The following is a 16,143-nucleotide window of genomic DNA, read 5'->3' as shown; positions in this document are numbered from 1 at the left end:
GCTGACGGAGCAGGGCTTGGGTGTGGTGAACAAGCACTGGCACTGGGCTCTGCAGGGGATGGCTGTCCCCCTGCACTGTTTCTGCTTCTCCCCCTTCAGCAATGATCCCCCCAGCTCTGCTCCCGGCACACCACAGGGATGTGCTGCATCCCCCAGTGCTCACCCAGGTGCCTGTCCTGAGTGTCCCCTGCCACATGGGCAGAAATGCTGCTGAGCACTCCCTGGGGAGCTGCTGAGGCTGTCGTGTCCCACCAAGGCTGTTTGTCCTTGTGCATTGCAGGTGCAGGTGACAAAGCCAGGCTCCTGGGGGCTGGTGCCAAGCTCACAGGTGTCCAAGCTGGCCACAGGGCTGTGAAATGGCATGGGGGCTGGGGAGGGGAAATGCACCAAGGCTGTGCTGCCTGGCCTTGGGGGACTGGTGGAACTGGGGTTATACTGCCCTGGCACCCACTCATTGCAGTGGGGTAACACCACAGGCCAGAGATGCTCCCTCCTCTGCTGCCTCCCCTGAGCTCCTGGGGACACACAGGGCAGCCAGAGTGACACTTCTGGGCTGTGCCATGTCCCCATCAGCTCTCTGACCAGTCAGATCACCAGGTCTGTGGTCTGGCACATGATTTTCCAATCCTGTGGCTCCTGATGGCCCTGGGATGATCACAGGCACATTCCCCTCGTCACCACCCAGGTCTCCCTGTGGCTTCACTTGTGTTTCTCAGGCAGTTGTCTCTCTTCAAGGCTGGGGACAAATCCATTCTCTGTGTGCCCTGGGTGGCTCTGTGCTGCACCCCACCCACCTCACAGACCATCCCCACTCCCAGCAAGAGTGGATGTGCCCACCACAGCTGGGACAGAAGGTGCACAGCCCTGGCTCACTCCAGGGCCCACCAGCTTGGCCCATTTCATCTCAGTGGGGCAGGACTGAGGGTGGCAGCTCCAGCAGAACTCCATGCAGGGAAGCTCACAAGGGCCAGCCCCAGCTCCAGGCCCTGCCCAGGCTGTCCAAGAGGCACCCCCGGTGAAACCATCCCTCCTACATTGTTTATTTTAGCAACACAAACAAGAGACTGAAATTAATTATTGACTGGGGAGCGCAGGGGCACAGCCTTGCTGGGAAAGGGTCTGGCAAGGACAGCAACCTCCAAGGGACCTGGGGAAGAGGGGATAGGAGCCAGGCCACAGCAAAACACCCAGGAGCTGTGGATGTCACAAGGGATCCTGAGGACTCAGGACTCACTCACACCACAGTGATGTGGCAGAGCTGGGCTTCTGGGGCTGAGCCCTGGATGCACCTGACCAAAAGCAGCTGGCAGTCAGTGCATGGCTGGAATGGGGTGTTTGGAGCAGCTGGAGATGAAGCCAGCCCTCCTGGGATGCACTGAGCCACTGGGAGAGGGGATCCTGAAACACTCCAGGCTCAGGGCAGCTCTGCCTGAGTCCTGCCACTGCTGCAAACGAAGCAAAGACACGGGGTTCAAAGGGGTTCAAAGCAGAAGAGCGTGTATTGCAAGCGGCTGCGGCGCATCCGGAGAGACTTCCAGCCGCCGGGAGAAAAGAACAGAGGGGTTAAAAACGATCCCAGTCTCTAGGGTTACACTGTGTCATGCAAAACAGCCCTGGGGCAAACCCCATCCTGGGAGGCTGGAGGGGAGGGTGTGCTGGCCCAGCCGGACCCCCTGCTCCCCATCCGGGGCTGGGCGAGGGGCCAGACGCCTCCCCGAGGGCCGGTGTCCCCCAGCCCTGCTCACCAGTGAGGATGGTGTGTGTGGGGTGGAGGCTGTGGTGGTGCAGGAACAGCCCTTGCTCTCTCCACCCCTTACAAAAAACAAGCCTCACAGGGTGTCTGCCCCCCACCCAGTTGATGAGGGCCAAGGGAGGAGGGAAAACACTTAGGCACAACCCACTCTGCCTGGTGGGGCGGCCCGGGGGACTCTGAGGAAGGGACCTCCTCCATAAATGTCACTGGCATGCAAACTCCGGTGTCCCAAGAGAGGAGGGGGTGCTCCCTCCCCGAGAGTCTGGCAGCGTCAGGGTCCCAGGCAGAGGCCAGCACCGGTCCCACGCAGCCTCCCGCTGTCTCTGGGGAGCTCCATTCAGCTCGAGAACAAGTAAAAACTATTTCAAACCAAACCCATGCAAGGCAGCTATTTGCTCGTGTGTCTCGGCAGCTGCCAGACGCCCTGGCAGCGCAGTTCCTCTCCTCTTTGGGGAGGGGGGGGAGAGAAAAAAAAAATATATATATATTTATAGGCAGGGGTCCCCGCCGCGGCCGCTCTCCACCGCAGCCTCATCTCTCTGCCTCCATGGTCACGTTGGCCTTCTGCTCTGCGCTGGCCTGCTGGGAGACGGCGGCGGGCCAGCCCGCGGGCTGCACCGGCGCGGCCGGAGTCCACATGCTCTGCTGCTGCTGCTGCTGCTGCCCGGGCGGGGAGGCCGTGGGCCAGGCGGGGTTGAAGGCCCCGTGCTGGGGCAGCGGCGGGGCCGGGGGCGGCGGGGAAGTCGCCATAGAGGCCACTGGGCTACTGCTGTTGAAGCTTTCGGAGGCCTTGAGGCGGGAGAACATGGTGAGGGCGTCGGGGAAGTTGGGCGGCGTGGCCGGCGTGTTGGCAGGAGTGCACATCTGTGGGAAGGAGACACGGGGTCAGGGGAGTCCCCACCTTCTGCCTCCCACCGGGGCGTGGCAGGAGACCCCTCTGCCCCCTTGATGTGGCATGTGAAGCCCCAGACCTGTGCTCTGCTGGCTGTGCTGCCCACGAGTAGCTCTATTTAAAGGTCTGAAGGCTCATGCTGTGGTAAGAGCTCCTGACAGAGGGCCCAGACAGGACCCCCTGTGCCCAGCCAAGCTGGGGACCCCCTCTGCTCCAAAACCCACTGGTGCCACCCTTCTACCTCCCACTAAGGCGTGGCACGAGACCCCTCTGCCCCCTGATGTGGCATGTGAAGCCCCCAGACCTGTGCTCTGCTGGCTGTGCTGCCCATGAGCAGCTCTGTGTAAGGGTCTGAAGGGCCCAGACAGGACCCCCTGTGCCCAGCCAAGTCAGGGACCCCCTCTGCTCCACAACCCACTGGTGCCATCCTGGGCCTGCAGCTTTCTGGCTCTGCAGGCACAAGGCTCAGGCTCAGCTCCCATCCCCCAGGAGACTGGGCATGCTCCAGCCCTGCTGGGCACTCACTTTACATGCTCCAAATCCCCAATTGTCCCAGAGAGTCAAACAAGGCTGCAGCAGCCAGTAAATCCTTAAGACACATCTGCCCAAGCAGATTACAGGGCTGCTGGGGCACGAGAGTTAAGAGACTAAGTGTGGGGACAGCTGGAAGAGAGCAGAGGCAGGCAGCACCCACGTGTGGGTGTTTACACACCTCCAGACACTCTGCAACAGAGTCACGCTCCAGCCATGCTCCAGGAATTGCTCACTCCAGTGAGCGCACAAGGACCTGTGTGTGTGGCTGCTGCAGGATGGGAAGCACCATGTATCTGTGAGTGTGTTTATACAGCTCAGTGCTTCAGGCTCCTCCAGGCTCTCTCTGCCATGCTGAGCTGGTGTGGACCACTGGCTATGCCCAAAACATCCTCCCTCCGACTGTCCCTTTTGGAAGAGCAGCCCCAAACCATGTGCAGGGCTCTGCTGTCCCACTGTCCCACCAGCTGCTCTCCAGGAAAACCTTCCTTGGCAGGCAGCTCTGGCAGTGCCCATCCAGCCCTCCCTGCCTGCACTCCTGGAGCTGGGAAGCAGCGAGCTGGACATGAGCACCAGCCTGAAGCACCTGCCAGCTGGTGCTCTGCCCTGGGAGAGCGCTGGGGAGCTGGAAAAGCACTTACCATCTGATGGTGGTGGCTGTAGGGGATGTTTGTTTCTTGGAAAAAAGCACTGAGAGCAGTCTGAAAGGAAGGGAAAAAAAAAAAAAGGGAAATATGATGTTACTACCTGCACCCACCTCACCCCTGCACACTACCAGACCCCAAAGATGATCCAAACAGGCCCTGGGGGGCCATGAGGGCACAGCTGCTCCTGTCCCCAAGCAGGGACCTGTGCCTGCCATCTGCTCACACCAGGGCAGGTGGTAACCATGTGTATTTGGGACCACCATCCTTGCAAGGAGCAGCTACTGCAGGGGCAGAGCCCAGCAGGTGTTTCACAACTCACCATTCCACTCTGCAACCACCGTGTGCTGGGAAACAAAGGAAACCAAATCCAACCCCAGCAGGAACCAGTTAAAGGCATGTCTTCAACAGAACATGATCACAGTCCCCATATTCCCACCAGGAGATGCCCAGGGCTGCAGCAGGTGCCCACCCCATATGCCAGAACATTTCCAATTCAGTTGCAGACTGAGCATGATGGGGACTGACATTGTTTTGTAGCTTCCACTACAGTAACAGTCTGGTAAATATGTCTCATGCCACAGGCATGTGAGAGGACAAGAAGGGTTGCAGGTAGGGAAGGCCAGGGGAAGGAGATGGTCAGGAGGGCCATCCCAGCCCAGGTCTGGGAGGAGCAGAGGCAGCAGGAGGTCTGGGGGTGCACAGCACTGAGCTGATGCAGGAATGGTAAAAAGTTCTTTACTCAGAGGGTGGGTAGTCCCTGGCACAGGATGCCCAGAGAGGCTGTGGCTGCCCCATCTGTGAAGTATCCAAGGCCAGGTTAGATGGGGCTTGGAGCAACCTGGGATAGTGGAAGGTGCCCCTGCCCATGGCAGGGGGGGTGGAACAAGATGATCTTTGAGGTCCCTTCCATCCCAAACCATTCTGTGATTCCATGGTGGTGACTCCTGTTCTGTGCCAGGCTTCAACCAAGTCAGGGCTAGAAAACAATGGTTTGATTCAGTTGTACATGAGACTTGATGCAGAACTGGTTTGGATTTATTTCTGGGTGAAGGAAAAGCCCCTTCAGTCCTATTCAGGCCTCTCCTCAAGGCCTTCAGATCTCCACTCTGGGGTGTGAGGTGTGGGGCTGTGGCTGGGTGCTGCCACTCTATCCTGAACTCTGCTCCCTTCCTGAGAGCCAGGGATTGGGGTCAGCCAAGCTGCCGGGGAAAAAAAGGCACAAAAGCCCAAAAAAAGTACAGGGAGGCTGTACCAAACCCTCTCCAATGGCAGCAGTCACAGTCCTGCCACCACCCATGCTCCTCATCCCAGTGTCCACATGCTCTTGTGTCAATCCCAGGGCCAGCATGAATGACAGCAAGTCAGCTCAGCTCACTGATCCAATGGGAAAACTAATTTTGCCCCAAACATCCAGGCTGGCAGGCCCTGGGAAAGCAAAGAGGTTTATGGTTTCCTGACTAAACAGCAGAAAACTATTGGTACGACCAGGTGGCAGCCAGAGCAATGTCTGCAAACAATGATCCAGACCTGGGTGGGGGAAGCAATTCCTGCTGCAGAGTCTGGCAGCTCCCAGACCACGGGGGGAGTGTGCAATAGCTGGGCTGGCAGGGCTCTTCCCTGCAATAGCTGCATTTAATAACACAGCACCTGAACTCTGCACCCGGCCATGCTGTGAGCTCTGAGCCCTCAGCTCCTGCAGGCAGGACCCAGCAGATCCCAGAGTGGCAATGCAGCAGGAATGCAATGGGGTCTGTGGCCCTGCAGAGAGCTCTGCACAGGACAGCACACAGCTCTGCATTAAGGAAATGTCTGACACAGACACTTCTGCAGCAGTGACACCCCCTGCCATGCTACCCTTTGTCCTGGGTGAGGTTGGACGTCAACACCCCGAGGCCCTATCACTGACAGATCCTGATAAGAGAGGAGCAACACCAAACGGGAAACACAGGCAGAGGTGTGGGCACAGCCAGATACCATAAGCTGATTAAATCTGCTCTGTGCTCCTCTTTTCAAAGTGGCCTCATATCTGGGACTGTGCCACTGGCAGACAGTGGCAGAGAAGGTCCCTGCTGTCCCCCTGAGCTGCCCACCAATCCCTGCCAGTGCTGGGATGAAAGCAGGACTGGGCAGAGGAAGCAGCCCACCAGGGCAGGCCCCTCTGCCTAAAACACACTCTTCCCCTCCATCTGCCCCTTTCCAAGCACAGCAGGAACAGCCCCTGTGCCCAGCACAAAGCCCAGAACCCCCTGTCACCTCCCAAGGGACCTGCAGAGCCCCAGCCTGGTGAGGGAGGGCCCCACGCTCCCCTTGGTGCCACGGGGGCCAGGGACACACACGTAACCAAAGCTCCCGATGCCACCTGCTCTCCAGACAGCGTCACAAGTGCCACCGTGACTGCTGCAACAGCAAAGCCAATTAAGGCTCCTCTGCTGGAGCAGGAGCCCGAGCCCAGCTCAGACCCTGGAGCCAAGGCCCCGCTGCCTGTGTCACCCTGGTGTGCAGGGGAACAGGGCAGCCACGGCCTGGCCACACTCAGGAGGTGACCAGGACACTGTGCCCCCTCCCAGCATGCAAAACCAGGACCTTCACAGGAGAGGGATCACGCAGGGACCCTGCCAGGGTGCCAAGAGACACCTGTGGTGACTCAGAGAGAGGGTGGCTGGAGGTGTGAGCCCTGCCAGCACAGGGCACCCAGCAGCATGGGCAGCCCTGGCAGCACCCTGTCCTTGAACCACAAGGAAGGGGCTTCATGAAATGTAAATACACCAGAGGAAGTGAAATCCAGCCATAGACACAGCAAGTGAAGCCAGACACCTGCTCCTCTTCTTGTTCCCCACACACAACCTCTCCCTACACTGAACAGAGGCTCTTAGCACCAGGAAAAGGAAGGAATGGGTGGGATTTTTTAGAAGCAGTTTTTTCTCATTCCTTCCCAAATAGCCCCAAGGGCAATGAGCACATAAAGCCAAATATCTTTCTACCAATAAAAGAGCTTGATCCACTGCCCAGCCCCATGTGAGACTCTGCAAACTCTGAAATGTCTGCCTGGTAACCTGCTGGGTTCCAGCCATGGAGGAGCTGCTCTCCCTGGCTTCTCCCAAAAAGCCAGGCCCTGGAAGCTGAGTGCCAGCCTTCACCCAGAGACACTCCAAGCTGCTTTCCTGGGCCTGTAAACCTCCCCCTGGGATCAGCCATGGCACTGCTCCAGCTGCTGGAGGGCTGGGCTGGCAGTGCCATTCCAGCTGGCACCCACAGCAGCCATCCCTGGAGGCATGGAAGGGCCCACAGAGCTGCAAGAGCTGCAAATTAAATTGGGCACGAGAGGACAAAGCCTGCCCAGGGTCCCTAGGAAACAGGAGAGCAGTTACAGCGAGTGGGAGAGGCAATCCACACCCTACCCATGAACTGCCCTGTTCCCCAGGGATACATGGGATGAAAAAAAATGGCTCCTTAATCAAGCCCAAGTATGGGACAGACTCTGATCAGCTCACAGCACAGCCAAAGGTGACTGTATCCCGAATGTTTTCCTGACCTCCGACCCTGCTCACTGTCCTGGATCATGTTCCTTCCGCCCTGGAAAAGCTCTGGGTCTACCAGGGCTGGAAAGACACACACAGAGCAAATCCTCTCTGCAGCCCTCACTTCATCTTCCTACACACAATGGCCCCTGAGCAGCCAGACTCAAAAACAGCACAACCCCAGGGAAGTGGTCCCAAAACACCAACACCCCAAAGCTGTCTGTGCTTCACAGCAGCCTCCCTCTCCCTCCTGCTGCTGACAAACACCCCAGGGGCTCTCACAGGCAGCAAATGGGACACTGGCCCACAAAGGAAAGGTCCTGGGCAGGGCAGATGGATGCCAGGAGTGCCCTGGCCAGCACATAGGCACAGAGCTGGGACAACCCAGCTCCTGCTGTGTGTCACTGTGCCACTGAGCTAGCCTGGCTTGCTGCAGAACATCTCTCTGTCCCCGTGGTGGCCTCACAGGCAGGAGCAGAACGCTCAGGTACAAGCAGGCTGATGGCATTCACGGTGCCCCTGGAGGAACGCTGTGACTCCAAGGAGATGTTAATTTATGCTGCCTTCCCTCGTGCTGAACTTGCCTGAACTCCCCCGATTTACACTCACTGCAGATGCACAGCAGCCAGCAAACGGGTGCTGCACTGGAATAACAAAAGGCTCGGGAGTACTCCAGCAGGGAGGTGAGAGCCGGCTGGAGCGCTCGGGAGGTGATCCCTCCCCAGCGTGGCTCCCAGGAGGAGCCGTGCCCAGCGGCCATTTTGCAGAGGGAATTATCTGACCGTTGCACCAAAAGTGAGTGGGAACATGGTAACGGCAGCGTTTGTTTACAGCCCAGCTTCCTCTGAGTCATGTGAGTGCCCAGCCGGCAGGAGACGGCTCTTTCTACTTGTGCAACTCGCCAAACGGTGGCAAAGTTCTGCAAAAAAAAAACCCCTTTTGAAAGACACGTTCAAAACTTCTGTCATCCCTCCCCGGCTCTTTTGCGACACGCACGGAGGTGGTGGAAGAGGATCCCGCCTGTCCCAGAGGGCCACAGTCAGGCTGTGTTAGTAAACAAACGCCGGAGCACGTTACACATGCAGCACATCCCACGCCAGCCGTGCTCCCGTTCACTGGGCACGGCGGGGGGATCGCCGGCCGGATCCTCCGCACATCCCTGCGAGCCCACCCGCGCTCCCCGGCCACGCACGGCTCGCTCTGGGATCCTTCCCGGCCTGTGATAATGTGGGAATGCTGTGCCCGCACGGCGATGGGCGCCGTCCCTACCGGGTCCGCCCGGCCGCTGCTCCGTTAGGGAACAATCCCGGGACAGCCCCGGCAGGGAGGAGAGGTGCTCCGGCCACCGAGAGGAACCAACGGAGCCCGCTGCTCCCCAGCCTGACTCAGAGCTGCTCCCGCAGCACTGCACAGACATTTCAATTACCGAGGTGCCATTAGCGTCAAATCCATCAGCTCCAACCTAGGGAGCTGCAGAAGAGAAGGAAAAATCCTATTTAGAAAGCAATTTATTGGCGACGGCCACTGCGTTGTTCTTTGCTCCCTGCACTTCGGCTCCGGGGATCTCGGCAGGAGCTGAGCGCCCGATAAGGCACCGGGGAGCTCGGCCGGCGCCCCCCGCCCCACGCGCGGCCTTAACCCCTGTCAATGTCACGGAGTATCCTGCCCGCGAGCGAGAGGAAAAGGCGTCCGGAGCCAGGAAAGCTTTGACCTACAAAGTCCCCTCTCCCACGGCTGCCCGAGAGCTCCAACTCCCCGGGGCAGGGCCGCGGGAAAGGCTGCGCCGGGGTTTTCCAGCCCACGGCCACGCGGGAGGGCTGCGGCGGGGGCGGGGGGGAACAGGACGAGGCTTCGGCGGATTCGGTGCTCCCGGCCCGGCCGCGCTCCAGCGTGGGGCCCCGGGAGGCTGCGAGCCCCTCTCCGCGCACCCCCCGCGCAACGTGGCCTCCGATCGCCCGCCCCGCGTGGCGCCCACGCTCCCCCGGGCACCGCCGGGGGCCCGGCCCGCGCCCCGCCGCCGTTACCGAGCGTGTGGGCGGGCGGGGGGACAGCGATGTGTCCGCAGGGCCGGGCTCCGATCCATGCTGCCCGAACCCCCCGCGATGCCCCCGTGCGGGGACCCGCCCGGCGCCGGTACCGGGGCGGCGGCCTCACCTCGAACTGCCAGTGGGCCGCCTGCAGCAGCTGCTTGGCCTGGTCGGCGGCGCATCCGGCCGCCAGCACGAACTGGTTGATCATCACCTGGTGCTTGAGCTCGTCCATGGCCCCGGCCCCGGCCCCCGCCGCCCTCAGGGCGCCGCCAGCACGGCGGGGCCGGCGGCTCACGCCAATGTTTACCGGGCACTGACTCACGGCGCCCGCCCAGCCCCGCCCACGGCCGCCCGGGGCGGGGCGGCGCGGCTCGGCCCGCGCGGCGCCCCTGGGACTTGTAGTTCCTGCTCACCACGGCGCCCGCCGCCCTGCCCCCGCTCGGACCACAACTCCCAGCAGGCCCCGCTCTGTTTGCTGAGCGCTCGGCGCTCGTTGAGTGACGCGCGGGGCCGGCCAACCGCCGCCCGCGGCTTGGTAGTACCTGACCGTATATGGTCAACAACGGCGCGGCCCCCAATGGGAGGGCGGCGGGGGCGGGCCGCGCGCGGGGCGGGGCCGGGGCGGGGCCCCGCGGTCACGTGGGCACGGGCGGTGTTTACAGTCGGCCGCGAGCGGTTTCCTGTTGACGTGAGGGAGCGGCGGGGCCGGGCCCGCCCAGGGCAGCGCTGCAGCCCCTCGGCACCGCAAGTCTCCGCAGGCCCCGCCGGTACTCCCCTGCAGCCCTACGATGGAGAGCCCTTGGCTCGTAGCTGCCGTGCGGCCCGGGAGGCGGCGGAGCAGCAGCCCCTTGGCCCCCGCGCCCTCCATCCGCGCTAATAAACTGCGGGCGCGTTGCCCATCCCCGCCTGGTCCCGTTTCCCCTCAGCCGCAGCGTGTCCGTGCATCGCTGAGGCTGCAGCGAGGGAAGGTTCTGGAAGGTGCCGGGGGCTCCCGGCGCTGTGAAAGGCTCCTTTGAGAGGCACAGCCGATGGAAGCCCGCGGGCAGGCCGGGCCCGGCAGGGCGGACAATGGGCGTGCTCAGGATAAGCAGGGACAGCCGCGGTTCAGTGGCCGGGGCTAAGAACACCAGGGAAAAGATGAAGGGAACTGCCGGCTCCACCTTTCCTGAGCGGAGGCTCTGGGCTGTTTCCTGCAGTTTGGAGAGGTTTGCCTGGCCGTGAGTGGATTGTTCACTAACGCCTCTGACCCTGGCTGGCATTTTGCTGGTGTTTCTGAGCCTTGAGGATTCAGTGGCTGAAGCTCGGGCAGGTAATGCACTTGATGAGCGGGGTTTGCAGCCTCCACTGTGTGGACAGGAATTGTTCTGGTATTGTCCAAAGCTAATCACCATTGTCCACGTGTTCTTTAGTAACCATTCTGGAGTTACACAACCAAGCCTTGGAGAATTTCAGAGCCAAAGGGTTTCCCTTCTCATTCTATATATCTCACTGCCCAAATCCAAGTGAGAGCACAGCTGTACATGGCAGAGGGACATAGCAAGAGGTGACTGCTCATTTCTTAAAAGGTCAAGACACCCCCCAGAGAGAGATGACACAGGCAGATTTGTAGCCACCAAGGTGTAAATACAGCAGGAAAAACTAATCTCCTGAGTGATTACTTTAATCAGAAAGAGCCAGGCATGTTTAGAAACCTTGCAGTTTGGTGTTTGGAGGGAGAAGGGTTGGGCCTGGCCTGGCAGGGCTTTCGGGAAGGGTTGTAAGCCCTCAGAGCAGGGCCGTGTTTAGGGAGGCAAAGTTCATGGGCTCACCACTCCTTCTGGTGAGCTGTAACTCCGTGTGTGTAGAACAGCCTTGTTGTTTACACGTACCTGACAAACCCAGCGAGTGGCAGTGGGAACAACACAGACAAAGCGCTGGGTAATAAACCCCAAGCAGCTGGACTTTGGATGAGCTGCTCTGGTGAGCGGGAGCTTTCCAGGGAAACAGATTTCCTTGTTTACATGGGTGTGCTCGTAGCTGCCTTCCCAGCAGACATGTCCAAGGAGGCTCCTGAAGGGCACCTGGCAGTGGGAGGGTGGGTGTCCCTTGGGTCCATCTGCCTCCTCCAGGCTGTAGCTCTATGGGTTCTTCTTCCTGGGGTTCAAAGGATCCCTCATCTTTTCCTGGGTGGGTTTTGCTGAGCTGGAAGGCAGTGCAGGAGCCCTCAGCACCCCTGGGGCTCTGCAGGCTCCTGGTGGCAGGAGCCCTGGCCCAGTTTCACCCAGTTTGACCACTCTCACCCCACACCATGATGGCACTCAGGGGCTCAGGTCCCTTGAACCTTGTGAAAGTGTTTTCATCCCTTTCTCACAGAGGATCTCCCATCTTTGTGGCTTTCCTCCCTTGTGGTGCAAGCAGCCCCTGGGGCTGGCAGCGCCAATATGAGGACAAATACATCTCAGGGAACCCAGAGGTGAAGGTGCAAAACCCACTGGGGTGATACCACCAGTGTTTGTGAGACTATTGCTGCTTCTTGCAGGTGCCACAGTGCCCTGGGCTGGGACCCTGGTGTGAAAAATGCATATTTTATGATTGGCCTTTTGCAAATATTAAAATGAATGTTATATGTGTTGTGTTAGAAAGTAATGCTGTATTAATTCTCTTAAGTAGTGTGTTAAATATAGTTCTGGGTTATAAAAAAATGTTAAAATAGAAACTGTGCTATGTAGGATACTTTTTTTAAGGACTTGTAGTGAGATAGCAGCCACAGGACACCCGAATCTTTCAGAGAAAAAGAATTTATTGCTCCATTATCAGGAGAAACGAACTTCTTCCTGCCTCAAAGGTGCTGTCAGGATTCAGAGGAAGAAGCTGACACTGACCAGACAGAATCCTGTGTTTGAATGGAATTTATGCATCATGGATGAGCTGTATGAATATGCAACAGGCTGTTGTTTTTAAGGGTTAATCCTCTGTTAACGTGGGACCTTTTTCGGGCTCAAGCTGCCCAGAAAAAGGTACCCGGATGTCCGTAACCCTTTGTCTCTATTGTCTTATATTGTCCTAATTCAAATTGTCGAAATTATTATTACTCTAATTATATTTCTATTTTTATAACTATTTTATTACTGTTAAAATTTTAAAACTTTAAAAACAACTGATTGGCGTTTTTCACACTGCTGAGGGCTGGCAGGGCAGTGGATGCCCTGAGCCATCCCCTCTCCTTCCCGTGCTGCTGGCAGGGATGGGATGGAGGAGACCGTGCTGCAATATCCTGCCTTTGTGTCCCACGGGCCGGGCAGGAGCAAAGGAGCTGCTGCCCTCCAGCCCTGCTCGCTCCGGGCCCTGGCATTTGGGCAGGAAGGGCTGAGCCCGGCCCTGGCACACGGCTGCTATTGTCGCTGTGTGTCACACACGGGCCCTCCAGGACAGATTCCCCAGCAAAGCCCTTGCCCTCCTCTCGGGAGTTTGCAGTTTTTGCAGCCCTGAGATACGTGAAAAGTTTCTGTTTCGGCCCGCACGTTTGAAGAATGAGTCGGAGTTCTTCGGTTCTCGGTCTCAGAGTTGTTTATTGGATCTTAGCTATAAAATTTTTTGTCCTGTCACGCCGAGGTCAGCTCAGCACAACAGACAGAGGCACTCTGCCTGTCCCCGGGGCAGTGTTATCTCTTTATACTACAAACTACATATAACATGTTAACAATTACTTTCCAATACCTATCACCTATTAATAATAATAATAATAATAATAATAATAATAATAATAATAATAATAATAATAATAGAAACAGTGAGTTTCTATTCTAAACCAATCCCAAAGTGCCAACATCACAGCAGAAGATGGAGGTAGAGAAGAAGAAAGGCTGGACATGCCCAAGTCCCTCCATCTTGTCCCTAAAACCCCTATTCTAAAAACCCCAGAACCTACTTTTTCACCTAGTGATAATTTTATTATTACACTACTTAAACTTCTGTGGCTTTCAGGTCTTCATACAAAGCTGGAAATTTGCTCCAAGACTCATAATCAAACCCACCATTCTTGGATTCCATGATTCTGTCCCATAAAAAGCTCTGGGGCAGCTGCCTCTGGATGCCTCTTTGAGCTGGAGAAGGCAGGATGCTCTCGGTGCTCAGGTTGTGGGAGGAAAGGGAGAGGGACTCTCACCTTCTGTCCATCTGGAAATTCCCCTCCTCTCCTGCTTCATGGTGCAAACACTACTCTGCTTTGGCCCCAGTTCTCAGGACAGCACAGGGAGATGGACCCACTGATCCTTGCTGTGCCCAGGCTGCTCCAGCTCAGCCCCAAAAAATCAGCTGCTGGCCTGCAGAGTGAGGCCTTGGGGGTTGTGGATTCACCCTGCTCAGTGTGGGGCTGCTGGTGGCTGTTCACATCACCCCACTGGTGCCAGGGCACTGCCCACAGCTTGTTCCTGTGGCTGTGCAGGCAGGGAGCCCTGGACACACTCCGGGCCAGCACACATGGATGGTCACTGTGATGGTCAGCAGGCTCCATCCCTGTCCCTGTGATGGTCAGCAGGCTCCATCCCTCCCTGTCCATGCAATGAGAAACCCTTGCTGCTTATGAGAAAGGGTTATGAGAAATGGAGAGGTTGCTTGAGCAAGAGCCACTGGCACTCCAGGTGCCAGGAGGGTCCTGGGGGACACAGCAGAGAGGTGCCAGGCCCAGTTACTGCCAAGGCACTGCCAGAGCCTGGGGCTCCCCTGTGCCAGGTGCAGGGCATTCATCTCTTGTGGTTGGCCTGCAGGACTTGTTGCTCATTCCAGGTTTTTTCCCTGTCCTCCTTCCCAGCCCTGCTGCACAATGGGATGCAGAAGAGCAGGGTCTGCTCCTGTCCTCACCCCCAGCACGTGTTGCCCTGCATCCCGTGCCTCTCTCAGCCCCTCTGGCTGTGTTCGTGTGGCCGTGGCAGCTGCAGGGATAATGACTGTCCGGAAGCACGTTTGGCCTGGGGATTGTTTGCTTATTCCTGCTGGGCGTGTTTTAGTTTGTGTTTACAGCCAGCAAATTCCACCCACTGCCTGCTCACTGCTATCACAGAATCCTCCCGTGCTGGCAGGCTCTGCTCCCTGCTCCATCCTATTTCCCTAAATCCCAGCCCTCTTCCCTGCTCCCAGTTTAAGGGATTTCACATGTGCCACCTCAGCTCCTTCTTGTCTCTCAGTGATTCCCAACTCCACTGCTGGGAATTTGGGTCCCCAGTTCCTTTGCAGTGTGTGTGCAGGGAGGTACTTCCCATCACAGGGAGTGGCTTTTCTCTGTTCTCTGTGCCAGAGGGGACATTGGGACTCAGTCGTGGGACATTGGTGGCTTTTTTGTGCCTCTTCCTCCACGCCATCCTTCTGACTGTTCTGTCCCACATGTGAGGCAGCTTGTGACCATTATTCCCTGTCCTCACATCCAAACCTGAGGATTCTCCATTTGCTTTCATGTGTGGATTACCTGTGAGGGGAGGAACCCAGAAAGGAGAGGCTTCCCCCTGGAAGGCTGATCACCTCCTTTCCTGCTGGCTTCAAGCCTCAGCCAGTAACAGCTCCCACCTCTGGGAAATGCCCTGGATAATTCTCCCTGGGCATCCCTGTGCAGGCTGTGTCCCTCTGGGCATCTCCCTTGTGCAGCCCTGGGCTGCAGGTGTGTCTCTGGGCATCCATCCTCCCTGTGGCTTCCCTGTACGGGATGTGTCCTCCTTGTGCATCCCTGTGTGAGCTCCCAAGGGCTTCTCCATCTAAGGCGTGTCCCCAGTGATCTCCATATCCATGCCTGGGTCCCTCCCATGCAGAGTGCCCCATGCACATCCCTGTCTCCATTCCCATTCCTATTCACATTCTCCCATCTCTATCCTCATCCCTATTCCCATTCTCCCATTCCTATTCCTATTCCTTTTCCCATTCCCCATCCCCATTCCCATTCTCATTCCCCTTCCCATTCCCCACTCTCTCATTGCCATTCCCCATTCTCCATTCCCCATTCCCATTCTCATTCTCATTCCCCTTCCCATTCCCTCATTCCCATTCCCATTATCCCATTATCCCATTCCCGTTCCCATCCCCATTCCCATTTTCCCATCCTCCATTCTCCCATTCCCATCCCCGTTCCCGCCGCAGCGCCTTCTGCCGGCAGAGCTTACGCCACCGCCTCCCCCCGCCGCCCCGCCATTGGTAGATGCCGCCCCCCCCGCCTCACCGTTGGTAGGCGCCACCGCGGTGGCTGCCGGGAGTTGTAGTCCCGGGCCGTGAGGACTCGCTGTCCCGGCGTGCCCCGCGCCGCCGCCGTGGGTGCGGGTCCCGGTGCCGGTGCCGCCGCCGCCGCTCTGCGCCCCCGGGCCGCCCGCCCTGTCCGCGGCCGCCATGGGCTCCCTGCTCAGCCGGCGCATCGCGGGCGTGGAGGACATCGACATCCAGGCCAACTCGGCCTACCGCTACCCGCCCAAGTCCGGTGAGGGCCGCGGGGATCGGGGAGGGGGACAGGCCGTGGCGGGCCCGGTGCCCCCCGGGCCGGGCGGGAAGACCGGGGATGGGGCTGCCTGTCACCGGCCTGGGCTGTCACCGACCCTGGCTCTGCCCGCTGCCCTGCCCGGCCGCGCTGGCGGACAGGCCGTGGGTGGATGGATGGATGTCCGTGGGCACAGCGGTGGCACCGGGCCGGCTCTGCCCGGGGCTCGGTGCCCTGCTCTGACCGTGTTCCCGTGCCCGGCATCCAGGCCTCATCCAGCTGTCCACGCCGCCTGGCGCTGTCACCGCCCGTGGTGCCGGGGTCCTGGAGTGCTCAGGGACC

At 58.7% G+C, this 16,143-nt stretch overlaps 2 protein-coding genes across 6 annotated transcripts in view; one reads left to right on the top strand and one right to left on the bottom strand.

Moving 5' to 3' along the window:
* Nucleotides 1–1,480: 1,480 nt before the first annotated feature.
* On the bottom strand, nucleotides 1,481–9,740 carry UBALD1 (UBA like domain containing 1). Its single transcript, XM_074552909.1, has 3 exons — nucleotides 9,496–9,740; nucleotides 3,818–3,877; nucleotides 1,481–2,617 (listed from the first exon to the last, which is right to left on the bottom strand). The coding sequence occupies exons 1-3, from the start codon at nucleotides 9,601–9,603 to the stop codon at nucleotides 2,285–2,287; spliced, it is 501 nt and encodes a 166-aa protein (XP_074409010.1). The 5' UTR covers nucleotides 9,604–9,740; the 3' UTR covers nucleotides 1,481–2,284.
* A 5,848-nt stretch (nucleotides 9,741–15,588) lies between these two features.
* Nucleotides 15,589–16,143, top strand: part of MGRN1 (mahogunin ring finger 1) — a 47,862-nt gene continuing 47,307 nt past the window's right edge. For 2 of the 5 annotated variants that reach the window (XM_074553045.1, XM_074553048.1), the window contains exon 1: nucleotides 15,589–15,804. In XM_074553045.1, the coding sequence (XP_074409146.1) occupies nucleotides 15,717–15,804 (88 nt within the window). In that variant the 5' untranslated portion in view covers nucleotides 15,589–15,716. The remainder of the gene's footprint in view (nucleotides 15,805–16,143) is intronic. The other 3 variants (XM_074553047.1, XM_074553049.1, XM_074553046.1) reach the window with 2 other exon arrangements.

Source organism: Zonotrichia albicollis, chromosome 16, assembly GCF_047830755.1.
Source record: "Zonotrichia albicollis isolate bZonAlb1 chromosome 16, bZonAlb1.hap1, whole genome shotgun sequence".
NCBI lineage: Eukaryota > Metazoa > Chordata > Aves > Passeriformes > Passerellidae > Zonotrichia > Zonotrichia albicollis.
The sequence above is the reverse complement of the archived record's forward strand: the minus strand, read 5'-3'. Positions and strand labels throughout refer to the sequence as shown.

What these genes read in the sequence shown, in the direction of transcription:
- UBALD1 (XM_074552909.1), bottom strand. Translation starts at nt 9,603, where the DNA reads ATGGACGAGCTCAAGCACCAGGTGATGATCAACCAGTTCGTGCTGGCG. An exon ending in CGGCCCACTGGCAGTTCGAG is followed by an intron (nt 3,878 to 9,495) that starts GTGAGGCCGCCG and finishes CCTTCCTTTCAG; the next exon opens with ACTGCTCTCAGTGCTTTTTT. An exon ending in ACAGCCACCACCATCAGATG is followed by an intron (nt 2,618 to 3,817) that starts GTAAGTGCTTTT and finishes TCCTTCCCACAG; the next exon opens with ATGTGCACTCCTGCCAACAC.